Here is a 14,848-nt window from a genome sequence, read left to right on the forward strand (position 1 = left end):
GTGGAAGTTAGTCAGAGAGTAGCTGATGTGCACTTCACAGGCACACAGAAACATGAGGAAATGACAGTATAATATGAAATTGCCAGACCCTATATTTGATACAGAAACATATAAATAAGCAGAAGCAACTTGTAGTTACATCACTTGTATGTGAATGAAGGTAGCTTGTGGAGAGCTACTTCAGTCACATGGATCATGAGAACAGCAAAAGCAATCACATGCTGTAAAGGTTTGTATTTATGAGAGGGATAAAGTGATCTAGCCACTGCACAAAAGTTTTAATATTCTTAGGTTGTTTACATTGACAACTTCTATTTCAGATAACACTAATTATTATATTTCTCTCTTGAAACATTTTCACCTCACACATTAGTATGCATTAGTTCTCCGTAAATAGTTGTTTCACCAGTAGTACTAATTACACTGCAGAAGTAAATAAGGAGCTGTGGATTTATTTTTTCCTTTTCATTAGGATTTAATACAGATAGCTATCTTTTGCTGCTTTGATGACTCAGTGAGTGAGGCAGGAGACTGTTTCAAGGATTGAATAGGAAAGAAAAGACATACAGCAGTCAAGAAACAAAGCAAGCAATTACAGTGTGGCTACAGAAGAGTATGTATCAGATGGTGAACTGGCTGATTATACCATGGAGAGAAAATGGATATATAGTTTGAAAGGGCTGAAGGTGGAGATGGACAATATGATGTAAACAGAGGCAAGTGAGTAGCAAGGAAAGAGACTAAGTTATTATTAAAGATCAGATTTTTAGCATCTCCATTGCATGTATTATTGAGAGCTTTTGTTGTTGTTATGAGCTTGTATATGTAACAGAGATCTAGTTGATAAAGAAGAAAATGGAGGCAGCTGCTGCCTGTTAAATGTGATTGACTTAATATAGAGTAGAGGTAATCAGTGGTTTACCATCAAATTGTTGCAGAGCAAGGTAGATTATAACCATTATCTGGTAAAAGATCATGTGAGGGTTTGGGGCCAGATTTTAAAGTATGTTAATTGTGAAGTGCAATCATCATTTCACTAATCTATTTTTCTGTTTTTATGCAAAGACTGTTGAATGCTTGCTTATCCTAGGTGAAAAGCTTAACTGCTAACCATGTACGTCAGGCTCCCCCTTTTGTGCAGGCCCCAAGGAACTTACATTTAGCTGAGCTTCAGCATGAGAGCAGGAGTGCACCCTTACTCGGGGCTATCTGGAGCACAGTGGTTCAGGCAGTCCCCGAGAAGGCAGCATTTGTGGATTTGAGCCCCTTCAGACTGAGAAGCCCCTAGAAACTGTGTCCCCTCCTTTCTGAGAAGGTGCCCTTTGGGGACCCTGTGTAGAAGATAGAGATCATGTCTTTCCCCTCCTTTTGAAAGATGGACCCGTGTTCTCTTCTTTATGAGAGCAGCTGTGGGTTCCTGTCTTCTGTAAAAGACTCTGATCTCCAGATTCTGGCAGATAACTGAGAAAAGTGCTGTAGCTCACATGCATCCCTAAGCCTAGCCTTTCCCCTTGACCATTATTAATGCTGGAGCAGGGGGAGGAAGTTTTCCCAATAGCAGCAAGCTGGTGCATGAACTAGAGATGGTAGGAACAGGACTAAAGCGGTATCTCAGGGGTTGGTTGGGGTTTTTTTGGTTTGTAGTGGGAAAATTATATTGTTTTCAAATTAAGCTAATGTTGCTGAAAGCAAGAATGAAAAGATGCTTAAAATCCATAGTGATTACAGCAAGCCTGGTAAATAAGTCAAAAAGAATGTATTAAAAATATGACAGAAAAATTCCTCCCAAGCTTTTTATGGTGGTTTTGCTCTTCCTTTAAAAGCAAAATAAATTTATCACAGATGAGAAATCTCTAGTATTCAAGCAGCTTCAACATCCCATTACTTATCCAAGGCTGCAGAGAGGAGTCATGTTAACAGATCCAGCTTGTCTCACAGATTAGAATCACAGTTTTACAATACATCTTGAAAAAGTTGATTATTCTTAGTCTTTTTGGAAAAGTCTTAGAGGGTAGTAAGTGGAACCACGGGGGACGTTAGGTGTTTAGGGGCTAATTCCTTCCTTGGTTTTGACTTTCTTTGTAGTGGTAGCCCAACAGTTACATTGGATGTCTAGGTTGGTAATGACATAAAGCTGCCTAGCCATCCTCCTTGTGAGGATTTCCTGAGGTGCAAATCATTTGTAAAATTTTGGTACTTCAGAATGCTCAGCTATCTTCAGGACTGGTGAAAATGTGAGTAGCTCTAACCCTTGCATAGGTGAAAACTTCCAAGCATGTAAGTGTATGTGAAAAGAAAATAATTTATTTTAAGAATAAGGTAGAACTATTTTTAACCGATGTGAATTAGCACTTCGGTCTATAAAATGCCATATATGTGTGTAGGTTCAAGTATGTGATCCTCAAAACTGTCCCAGTGCATTTACATCCATGCTTGGAGCTGTACTGCATATGACCAAAATCACCAACATTTCAGCAGATCTGGACAACATGGTGCCTACTTCATGTTTACCTTCATTCATGAAAACTCAGAATAAAATCCTTTCTGCAAAGTCCTCAGCAGCAATTAGTCTGATAGGTGCTCACCATGCACTGTCGGGGGAGTCTTTGCAATGCTGTGACTGTGGCTGATCTTATTCAAACTTGCAGTATGTAGCACATTTCCCTGTTAATGTGGTAAGTCAGTGATTCACACAGTCATTCCTGGGAGATCTGGAGGGATCTCCATCACAGAGGAGTGCCATAACCCACCAGGCTATGGGCTGAACTGAAAGCTTTAGGCCACGTCTGGAGAAACTGGGCTGTTTAACAAAAAAAAAGTGTTCAAGATTCATTGAAATACCAGAAAAGGGAAGACAGAGGAGATATTCTTCCAAAATTCTTTCCTTACCCAAAATTCTCTGCTAAATATTAATTCATAGAACTTTTCTGTAATTTGATGGATTTTTTTCTTTTGCTGTTAAACTTCATTAAATTTTTTGCTAACTCATGGATAGAAAAAATCAGACTATTAAGGATCATTTATCGTTTCAGTGGCAGCATTTTGCATTATATTACAGCAACACTTATGCCTCTAAACCATGATTGCGGTTGCATTGTTTGGACACATAATGAAATCCCATTTTTGCCATAAAGTGTTACAAGCACTCAGACTATAGGGTTCACAGAGGGAGGGTAGGGGGCATGAAGAGTGGCACAGGCAGAGGAAGGTACTGTCCCCAGGTTATGGGTACTCTAGAAGATGCAGATTTAAAACAAATTAGATTCCTGAGAATCTGTGATTTTCCAATTTATCCTGAATCACAATCTTTTTTTACTTTTCTTTTTTACAGCAGGTGCCCCAGTTTAGAAAACACTATCAAAGACCCTTGTCTGTCAGTCTATTACATCATAAAGGTGTTCATCATGACCCAGGTTTGCCACAAGCACACAAACTCACCTCACACAAAGCCAGAAAATGTTTGATTTTTTTCAATATTGACTTCTTCATAATTCAATGCCTTGTGAGACATTAGAAAAGCTAGCAAAAAAGTATTTTTTACATCAGATGTCTGGATTAATCCTTCTTTTCAAAATTATTTTGAAATAAATATAAAATAAAGCTTTTAATCAGTACAAGTGTATTTGTCTCTGAAGGGGCTTTTCTAGTATTAACTTTATGCTGAAATCTGTCTCTGACTAATTGTCAGCACATGCTCAATTATTGTCCCTGATTTGATGAACTTCTTGGCTTTGTATATTAAATTTGGTCTTCCAACTTCATTTTATTGAATATAAACTGCTTAATCAGCCAGACAACCATGTCTAGTCCTTTAACAGTAATAACAACCTTTATTTTTTAAGTCTGTGGTCACAGAGTGATCATACCATGGGTTCTGTTGCTACTGGGGAAAGAAATATAAAAGTATTACCTGATTTGAGAGGTGCATCTGCCCCAAAATCTGGCCAAACAGTCTTCCTTCAGGAGCTTTGCTTAATTTGGATAGTCTTTTTTTTTTTCTCTTTCTATATGTATTTTTCTATTACCAATGCTACTTGTATTATGTGATAAAGAAAATCTGTAGGAAACTGATTTTGTTCATCTTTTGAATGTATAGTTTCTGTTGATGGTGAAAAGAATTTGTGTACACAGCTTAATATTTCAGGTGAGCTTGGAAATATGGCAGTCATATCGGCCTTACTTTTTAAAATCACTTAGCCTGTGATGAAAGCTAAGCATAGATTTACATCCCGTATGAATACAAGGAATCTTTAATAGCTGTATCCCTGTGACATAGCAACATATGCCATGAGATATCCCATAACAAAAAAAACTGGTTCTCAATTTTGAAAGTAACTAAAACATTCCCTAAGATTTTTTTAAAAGAAAATGAAATGGGCAAGTCCAACATACAGTTGTTAAGTGTTATCAAAAAATCAACAGATTCAGTAGTATGTAAAATATCACCTCTGGGCTTGCTCATTATATAAATAATGAATAGCAATAATAACTGTGTCATTTAATTGACACACAGTTAATTTTTGAGTATATGTATCTGCCCTGGAAAATGAAAAGTAGCTGCTTCTTAATTACTTACTAGTTACAAGGCTATGACCCATGACTAATATAGAATGTTATCTGGCTGTCAGGAGTATTCTCAAAGAAATGTATTCAGTATGATGTGTGACCTGGGTTCAGTCTTACAAACTGAACAGTAAGTGGTTCAGAACCCAGAGCATTTCCTACCAACTGAAAATACTAATGTACTTTAGAAAAATCATTCTATTTATTGATCAATCTCTGCACCGAAGATAGAGATGGATGTTTTTCAAAAGAAAGATCTTCAAGTAGCATGAAATGGTGAAGGATGGTTATTCAGTAATAAAACTCTTTCAGATTAACTTCAGTTTTCCCTTCTTTTTAACTCTATTTCTTATCTATCATATTTTCTTTACTGGCCTAGCAATTACGATTCTTGAATTTAACCACAAAGGAGACTCTGTTGTCAGTATTAAAATTTGGATCATCAGATCCAGTCTGGCTTCTAAAGGTACTGTAGCTGCTGTTAGGGAGAAATATTGTATTACATGGTATTGTGTCTGCAGCTGGAGGGAGAACCCCCTGTTTAAGTTGAAATATCTTCTTGATCAATTGTTTTGGTCAAAGTTGTGCTCCTAGAGTCATACCTGTTTCTTTAACCCTATAAGCATTTTCTCTTTTTATTAAAGTCATCACTGGTATTCCAGAGATCTGGCTTCCAGTTAAAACAAAAGGAAATTAATTAGAGATATTTTTTTTTGTCTGCTACAGACCAACATAATGGCCATGGGATAGAATTCAGAGCACACTGACATTCACTTTAAAATTTAGATGATTGTTCACTTATATCATCTTCATATATCTTTTAGGACTTCAGACTTTCCTGTATGTATGACACTGCTTCTTTTTCTACAGACATCTGGTCCTCAAGAATCACTGAAGGATGGTGCCAAGAGCTCTCTTCTGAAAAGCCTCAGGGTCCTTAATGAAGCCAAGATGCTAGAAAATGATGTTAAAGGTATGTGCAGTATATGGCATTCAGGCCCGTTAAATACAAGAAAAACAGGAGACTGCTATGCTTCCAGTATGAAGAAGCCATGTAAGTAGGAGAAAAGTGTAATTCATTATCTGATTGAAACTGAACAATGTAGCAATGAAGAAGATTCTCATGGTTTGGGTGCAGGTATTATGTAGGTGTGCAGATGCTTGTCCCCTCTGTTTCTTGGACAGGAAAGCTGAGGACAATGGAGCCTTGGTCTTCTCATGCCAACTACAATAAGAGCAAGAGTAACCGGGGAGGAGAGTGGGATGGAATTTCTGGTTTTGATTTAATAAATTTAATAAATGCTGTAGCATGAAATTAGTACAAAAACATGCCCAGCATTAAATTGTTGTTCTTATCAATACAGAAGCAGGGTTTGCAACGCCAGTCAGAGATACCAAATCTCATCAGAATGCTTATGGGATTGTGCCAGGAAAAGGAAGCATGGGGAGGTAGAATGAAGATGTTTGGCAAACAGAAAGTAATGGGAGGGAATTGCTAAGCATTTTCTTAAAAAGATGAAACTAAAAACAAGTCTCTAGAGAAAAATTACTATTTTCACGCACACACACAAATTTTTATTCCTAAAGCATAAATACGTGTCTAAATGCAGCTCAAACCATAAATTTTGTAGATTCCAAACCAAACATTTGGTTTCTCAGTGAAAAATAAAGTATCTTTAATTTCTATTCAGTATTTTCCACTGGGGAAAAAATATGTTTTGCATCAGCTGTTTAGTGAGTTGTAAAAGATGGTAATTCAGGTCAGACTGTTCTTACTACGGCCTTAGTATTTTCTCATCAATAAATGAGAGTATTATTGGTGAATGTCATAGTGGGAGAAAACAGGATGGTAGTCAGTATGGACACATATGAGGTGTTTCATGCAAACATGAATAATCAGCTGCAGAAATTCAGGATGAGGAGAAATTGTCGGGGTAGCACTTCTCTAGAATGAGACTAAAGAGAAGCATGAATGATGTGCTGGGTAGAGGTGGAAAAGGCAGATGTCACAGAGGAGTGCATGAATCAGAGCATGGCTTTCCAAAACACATGAAACAATCCTTTTACTTTCTGCAGAGTTTCTAGTGCTTTAGTGAAGTTACTGGCTACAGTGCTGAGCACTGAACTTCATGAGGGCTGAGGTGGTTTGCAAGGCCTGGAAGAGGAGAGATGAGGAGAAAGTATGAAATAATTTAAATCTGTAGACTGAAAAAGAGACAATTGAGTAGGGACTCAGTATTCTTCAGTTATGTTAAGGTTTCTCCAAAGAAGATGGGACTAACATATCTCAAATGCACTGATACAGATCACATATTAGGAAAGTCTTCGTGGTAATTAAAATACAGAAGTTCTGGAATTGATTACTGAGGAGATTAGGGAGATGCAATCTTTGAAAATCTTTGAAAACAGCTTAGACAAATATCAGTGAGGAATGACTGTTGGTCAGAAGGAAAAAAATTATCTTTGGACAAACATATGTTCATAGCCTATGATTCAGTGATCTTCTGATCATTGCAACCAAAAGCAGTTTATTTCTTGTCTTTCCAGACAGATTGTTTTATAGGTCTTCTAAGAAAATACTTATTGTAGCGCTAATGAAGCATCTGTTTAACAGTACTGAACACTTCTTTCTGTATAGCAGTCTTAGAAAGGAATTGAAAAAATAATTCATTTTGATTAAACCTGAGGGGAATTAAGCATGATACAATTATCCACTTTCAAGTAGGCTAACACTGAGTTTCACACATCTGCCTTTGTGAAATATGTTACACATTACTGGTTTAATTGCTTTGGTTTTACATATAACAAAGGAAGCAATTTAGAAGCATACAGTGTTTTTGCCACTGGTATAGTAAAGTATGAGAGGAGGATCAATTGACTGAGGCCTCCATACAACTATTTTGAAAGTCTTTCATCCAAATATTGAGTAATATTTTGGTTAGTCCAGACAAAATAAGTTCAAATTGATAACTTTGTGGTTTATTTCAAATTAGTGCACTGTAAACCCCTCCCTTTTGTAATCTGAAATTCTGTTGTGTATAGTTTGAGAAGCTTGTGTCCAGTCACTGTAGTTTTTGCAAAATTCTTGCATACTAGATACATTATAGTTTAATCTGATGCAGTTGGCTGAAGCTGTAATAGGGTTAACCTGGAATTAACCACAAGGAAGGGAAAAGCATTGCCCTTGAAAACCTGTGTGAAAAACAGATTTAGGACTTAGAAGAAATAAAGACAAGGAGAGGAAAACAGATTTTTTGCTTATCATAGTATCTGAAAATCAAGCTTTTTTTTTTATTTCATGCATCAGAGCTAAAAAAATAACACACAGTAAATATTCAAGGTTCAGATTTAAACTGTTTGTCACAGAGATGATGCCTGAAGCTTCCCTGTCATGCTAGAGTAGGTAAAATACTTTTTGTTAGAAACCAGATAGATTTTTATAATAGAGCCCAGTCTTCTGAGTTTTAACATACAAAATTTTCATTAGCCTCCTGGGAGATGCATTACAAAAACCATACAGCATGAAGGATGAGATCCATACAATTTACTCTTCTTTTGGCTATTACTATACTTTAATTTAGTTTTGGCAGCTCTAGGATTTTCAACTGCAGAACTAGCTAACAAGTAAAAATAATACTTAATAAGATCATAACACATAATATTTTATAAGGTAATTAATTGCATTCCATTGTCATGCACTGTTTGAAAGTTAAATATATTGTTATTTTCTTGTAGCAGCTCCGAGAAAAAATGTGTCTACAGTTACTAGTAAATCTTGGATGTATGTTTAGAGTGTTCTTTATTGTGGCTCCTTACTGCGAGATTCAGTACAGATTTAGGGCTGGAGGTGCATGTTTCAGTAAACGTGTTACAGAGAATCACAAAACTATGAGGGGAGTCCAATGTGCAATATAAGTAGCATGGCTGAAGTAGAACGAATAAGGATGCTGTTAGTGCCCCTTTCTGGAATGCTAACTGCTGCAGTTTGCCATAGGAAATACTAAAACAGCAATGCTGCCCCTTCTCTCCCGTAGTATTCCTCTGAGCAGACTGGACGCCATGGAGTGGAGTCCATAGCTTTGTGTGCTCCCCAGGTAGTTATAATGGAGTAACCATGTGTTCCATATAGGACAGTGCCCTGTTTTCAAGGACAAAATAAAATAGTGTCTGTACTTGGATATATGTTAATTCGATGTGCCTGCAAAACTGTCCAATTTAACCCTGAGAAAAGATGTATTACAACCTCAATAAGACGTTATTTCAGAGATCTTTGAAAAAAAGTATGTTATTCTCCCATTTTATGCCAGTGAGAATTTAAGTTGGCAACAGTTTCATAATTCAGAAGTGAAGGTCTAAACAGTCTGAAGATTCATAAAGCAATCCTAATGCAAGCAGGGATCAGTTTTAAAATGCACTTATTAAATCTTTGTCTGTGTTCTTCCCCCATACTGAAGGGTAATGACTTTCTTAATGCGCTCTAGTATGTCTTAGATTTAAAGTACTTTATACAGACAAACATTCTGAACTTTTCACAGTATGCCTTTTTGCATCTAATAAAACATGTCCACGTTCCACAGCTTGACCCACAGAGATCAGTTAATGTTGTGCCCAGAACGCAGATGCCTAAGAATAAAATGCAATGACAGATTTCTTAATTTCCTTTTTTCCCCACCCTGTTTTTGCTCCAAAGTGTCGATATTACTAGTATTATGAAAATAATCCCCTCTGAATGTCTTGATGTTTCCAGGATTTGAAGGGAGAGCTGAGTGTCAAATTAATACAACGATGTTTTCTTACGATTCTTATAAAGCCACCCTGTTCAGAATCGTAACTGGAAGCGCAGGGTGGATGATGGGCAGCCTATAAAGAGCTAGTAGACAGAAGTAATCATTAGTTTAAAATATCTCTGTCTGCACTACAGGTAGTACGTTAGTTAAAATAATGGAGACCCATAAGCCACTCAAGTAATACACACTCCAAAAATCCAGGCTGGGCTGTGACGGAGGTGGGAGTGTTTTCTTGCTAAATTATTACATTTCCCTGATTTGTGGCCAATTACCCAAGTTATAAAATGGCTGTTAATCATGGAAATGTTTTCTATTACCACCAAAACCTGCTGAAACAGTCTTTACAAAGCAAAGCTTCTGACAGAAGCTATTAAAATAGAGATTTAGTCATTTCTGTGTCTGTGGGGGTAGGAGTTAGAAGGAATAACCCTGGTGGGAGAAGCAAAATCTGTATGTAGTACTCTGGCTAAGGAGGAGTTTTGAAATTTTGGCTACAAATGAGTGAATGCTGCTGCCTGCCAGCTTCATTCTCACTGCCTTGAGGGATTTTGAGTTTGCCAGGAGCAATTTTTCTTTCTTATAATTTTGAATTTAATGTTTTAAAAATATACTTGCCCCAGTGCAGATTTGAGACTATATACAGACTGTCAAAACTGATCAATGAAAAGCAAAAATAAGATGTATAAACTCTTCAGCTAGAGACTGCTGTCAGGTGGCTACTGAAATTCAGCTCATGTCATTTCTTCTGCTTAAAAATTGACAACTTGAGGGTGACTTGTCTTGTCTGACAATGTGTGAATATTTTTAGCTAAAACATTTTCCAGCTGATCGGCACAGCTGAATCTCTTGTTTGTGTACTCTCCTATTTGTATTTTTGCTGACCTGGCATATTGCATTCACCAAATTATTTCAGTCAGTGCTGAAAGTAATCTTTTTAAAAAGTTAACCATCGTTAGCTGCATTTCTCTGGTTACATCTCTTTCCCCTGTTTGTTTCTAAGTCTTCTTTGTTTTAGAGGAAAAAATATTTGCTTGTGACCCATCTTCCTCTTTATAGGATGAGCCTGTGGGGAGCAAGAATAGTACTTGGAAGAAGCAAAACAAAGATAACTAGAAGAAAGGGATGTGTGTAACTGCCTGCCAGATCGTTTGTGCAGTATCCAGTCAGTAAAAACAGCTGCATATGTTGCTTCTTGATAGATTTCCACCTTTATTCTGATTTTTAGGGTACATGCATTGGGTAGCATAGCCGCATGATACCCTCTTGGACAGTTTTGCATGGAAAACTGCATTTGGTCAAAATATCAGAAGACATTTGTTTCCACTAGGATTGCAATGGTGGCACATCATCAGTAATTAACCAGTGCCACTTACGTACATGATCTACAGAGACTTGTAAAAACTTGTCTCTTGTAAAATAGATCACTGTATATAAATGCTAAGTATCTAAGTTCTTAAGTTCATCTTAAGATGAAACATATGAGTACAGGGATATTTTTTTCATTTGATTCACTTCAATTTATTTACTCAGAGGAAAAAGAAACAATGCTTTATTCTGTAATGTTGTGTTTAATTATGAAATAGAAACAGAAATTTAAAATCTTTGTTCATGTTAACTAAGCCAGAAAACTTAAAGGCCTGTACCTGCAAAGTTCTTCAAGATCCTGCTTACTCTTTAGGGTTTAGTTTCAGTGATGCATGACTGGTTTTGTTGATTTGAACAATAAACAGTGCCTTGATTGGCATCCTGTGCTGACTCTGTGCAGAGTTAATCAGGTGGAAACAGGACTGCAATAAATTTCTAAGACTATTCCTCAATCTACACTTGACTCTGAATTGACAGTGTCTGGCATCTTTCAGTGCAGGCCCACTAACCTCTTCCAAGTCAGATAAGCAATGGAGTTTGAAAACACTTAGATTGTAGCTGCCTGTATTTTTTCAAGCCCCGGTGATTAACTGGAGGATATCAGGCCTTCAAATCATGGCTCCAACATTTTTCATAAATGCTAATAATTAAAGGATGGGGGAAAGCTGACATGAAGTCAGTTCAGTTCACGACTTATACACAAAATTAGCTCTGTGCTTAGTGAAGAGGCCATCTGCATTACAGTGTAGGGGAAGGTACTTCAAAATACAACTTCATGCTAATATCACTACACAAAATGAACAATTTCTTTGAATAGCTGATACGGGCCTTAGTATCTCCTCACATCTCTGTGTAAGAGGCTCCCTTGGGACACTTAATTTATGGCTTTATTATTGTAATTAAAAAACCCAAACAAACAAAAAAACCCAACCACAGTTAACATGTATTTGAGGAATTAAAAGAAAAAATATTAAACAGGTGGAGTTTCAGTGTTCAATTTCAGGAGTTCTAGGGAAACTTCCCCTATTAAATTCTGTAAAAATCAGTTTGCTGCTATGGTTACAAAGCTGAAAACAGAAGTCTGGAAACATGATTCTTCAGAAATATAACTGGGGATAATTAGCATAGTGTTGGATCTGACAGAGTAAAAAGGAAAAAAAGAGGTAATTTAAGAGTATGCAACAAAGTTAGTATACCACCACCAGAAATGAATCAAGTATCTCAGAAATATTAACACACTTTATAAACACTAACATCCCAAAAGGCACCACAGACACCAAGGAAATATCAGGCAGACTATAATTTCAGAATTAAATGGAGGAAATTAAAACAGCTTTGTCAGTATTATTACTTAAGAAGAATTGAACTCAGATAAAGTCTCAGAGCACTTAAGACCAGAATCTCATGAGTTCATCCCGGTTTAGCAGCATCACATTACCAGTAGCCTCATTCAGCAGTTGAGACAAAATCTGTCATTTAAAAAGAAAGGTGATTTTGAGGAGAAGAGTGATCTTATAAATTAGATGAATCTTCCCAGCTTTTTTCTAGTGTTAACTGTGCCTCTTACAGTTCACACAAATGTCCTGTTCTTCTGCAGGACACTTTGCAGGAATGAGGGCTTACCTCCAGGCACTCTCACAGTCCTGTGTGTTGCTCTGATTTAAATAAGGCAAACATATTTATTCCTGAATGACATTTCAAAGGGTCTAACAACAAAAGTATTCTCATATAAATTCCATTTGCTCTTTCAGCCTTGCTATAGGCTTGGGAAAATTAGTTAATGATTTCCTGTAGATAATACACATTTTGTTTGATTTTTCTCTTTACAAATTGCTTCTTGCTCATCTAGTTAAAAGAAACCTTGCGGGTTTAGAATTTGTGGAACATGAACCGCAGTCCCTTGTTTTAATCTATTATTCTGTTTATTCTCTCACAAAAGGGTTACAGCCCTGATGCTGGAGTACCAGTGATATCAAGTTATTGTCCCTTGATAAAAAGAGATGCTTTTTGTTTTTGGCAAGTATGTGGCTATAATTCAGGAGAAACCTCATCTGCAGTGTGTTTTCTTATCCCAGTATCTGCTTGGATAAGTATCCAAAAATTAGGTGTTTATTTTCAATAACCTGCCACATATCTGAAGGTCACAGTCATAGTTTGTATCCTAAACTCTCTACAAATTATTCTCCTCTTCCTACTATCAAGGACAGTGATGTTGAGTTAGTTTCCCAGTAGGTCATGACTTTAAGGTAAGAAATTACCAGCTGTCTGTTCCAGAGAGTTCCATATTGATATAAAGAAATGATGAAAAATGCCGGCTAAGATAGTGGCTTAAGCATTAACTACCATTTTTTGTGCCAAACTTTACTTCTAGATTTTGAAATAATGTCTGTTTAAATAGCCATAGAGCTTCGCTGGAATCTCACTTTTGAGTTTGAAAAATTATTGCTGTGCTGGATACTGTTAAAAAATACTCTGTAATTTTTATTCACAGCAAATGCTAAAGAATAGGAACTTACCTGTAAAGGACAACATCAGTTTCATCAGTAATGTACTGAATATGACACACCTCTGCCTGTAATTTGTACTAGTTCTTTGATTTGAACAAATTCTTAGCTTAAAGCTTTATTTACTAGACAGGCTTTTTTTTAAAAAAATTACTTATTTCATAATAACCTATTGTTATGTATACTCCTCATATTGATGATCAGTGCTCGGGTGATCTCATGTGTTTTCTTCAGGTGTTATGTCAACATTAGTTATTTTTGAGAAAATCCAGGAGATCTAGGCTTTGTCGTCTAACTGCAACAGTAAGCTGACCTGATCAATCTTGCTCTTTCACGCTGCGTCCAACTCATTCAACCCATTCAACCACTTTAACAAGATAATTTCAGTAGTAGCTTAATCTAGGAATCAAAGCTATGCCTAAACATCACACTTGTTGAATCTATCAGTGGATTTTTATGTGAATTTGCATAAATCATACCATCTATGATTGTCATTTTTTTCTTTCTTCTGTACACCTTAGGAAAACTCTTGATAAATATAATATAGTACAAATAACTAAAGTATTTAGATACCATGGAAGTAGGGAACTTAAAGAAACAGAGGAAGATTATTGGTGAACCGTACAACCAGTTTTACTGGACTTCTTATTTTACACAATGTAATATCTTAATGATAAATGGCTTGCTCATTGTTATGCATTTTAAATTCTGTGCAAAGAAAGGATAGTGAAAACAAAGAGTTAAAGCTTTTTACTATGTGCGCTTTTTATAGAAAAGGGTAGTAATCTGGACAGCATGCAGAACAAGCTGAAAGGTGCTGATGAGAAGAATTCCATTCTCCTGAGAACTTTGAATGAAACCTTAGGAAAGCTGTCAGCCATTCCTAACGGTAAGCTGGAAAAGTGCTGGAACACTTGACTCATCCTGGCTCTTTTGTTTCATTTAACAACTGTCTGATTAACCTTTGTCTATGTCCACGCTGTGTCCACTTTGACCTTTGGCCGCTGTAATAAGACAAACATGAACAATGTGAGAGAGAACCAAACTGAACACAGTTAACATGGTATTAGTTTGTATTATGATACAGTAGAAGGTACAATGCTTCTGCAGTTTGCAAGAGGTTTCAGAAAGCAGAGAATTATGGTATCGGGAATTATGATCCAATCTGAGACAAATAGTCTTTAAACATGAAGTCTTTTTATGAAACTACTGTTTAATGAACCATTATAATTGAACTGGTATAATTTAATTCAAGAAGAATGTCTTACTGACCTAATAGAAAAAGCAGAATGAAATTTGCTGGGTTTTGTCTTACCTTTCTACCACACTCTCACTCTTTTATGCTGCAGTATTGTTTCCAGTCACTGTTTGGATTGTATATCTTCTTCAGACTGTAAATCGCCTAGAACAGGAGCAGGCTTTCCTCAATGAACTCTGAATCCTATATAGCCATTTAAAAAAAAAATAAATTAATCTGTAGTACTCATTCAAATCCCAAAGTCCTGAGATGTTAGCTACTTTGTGTTGTGATAGTGAGAGACAGGGAACTACAATGTAGTTTCATTATAATGGACAGTGATAAACTGTTTATTTTAGAAAATAAAAAGTTTTGTATCAGTGTAATCTGCT

The 14,848-nt window shown here is 36.4% G+C and overlaps 1 protein-coding gene across 1 annotated transcript in view; it reads left to right on the forward strand.

Moving 5' to 3' along the window:
- LAMA2 (laminin subunit alpha 2) overlaps nucleotides 1–14,848 on the forward strand; it is a 377,166-nt gene that overhangs the window by 305,721 nt on the left and 56,597 nt on the right. Inside the window, 2 exon segments of the mRNA XM_055811018.1 lie at nucleotides 5,434–5,536; nucleotides 13,992–14,108. Coding sequence (XP_055666993.1) covers nucleotides 5,434–5,536; nucleotides 13,992–14,108 — 220 coding nt within the window.

Source organism: Falco peregrinus, chromosome 7 (genome assembly GCF_023634155.1).
Source record: "Falco peregrinus isolate bFalPer1 chromosome 7, bFalPer1.pri, whole genome shotgun sequence".
Taxonomy (NCBI): Eukaryota; Metazoa; Chordata; class Aves; order Falconiformes; family Falconidae; genus Falco; species Falco peregrinus.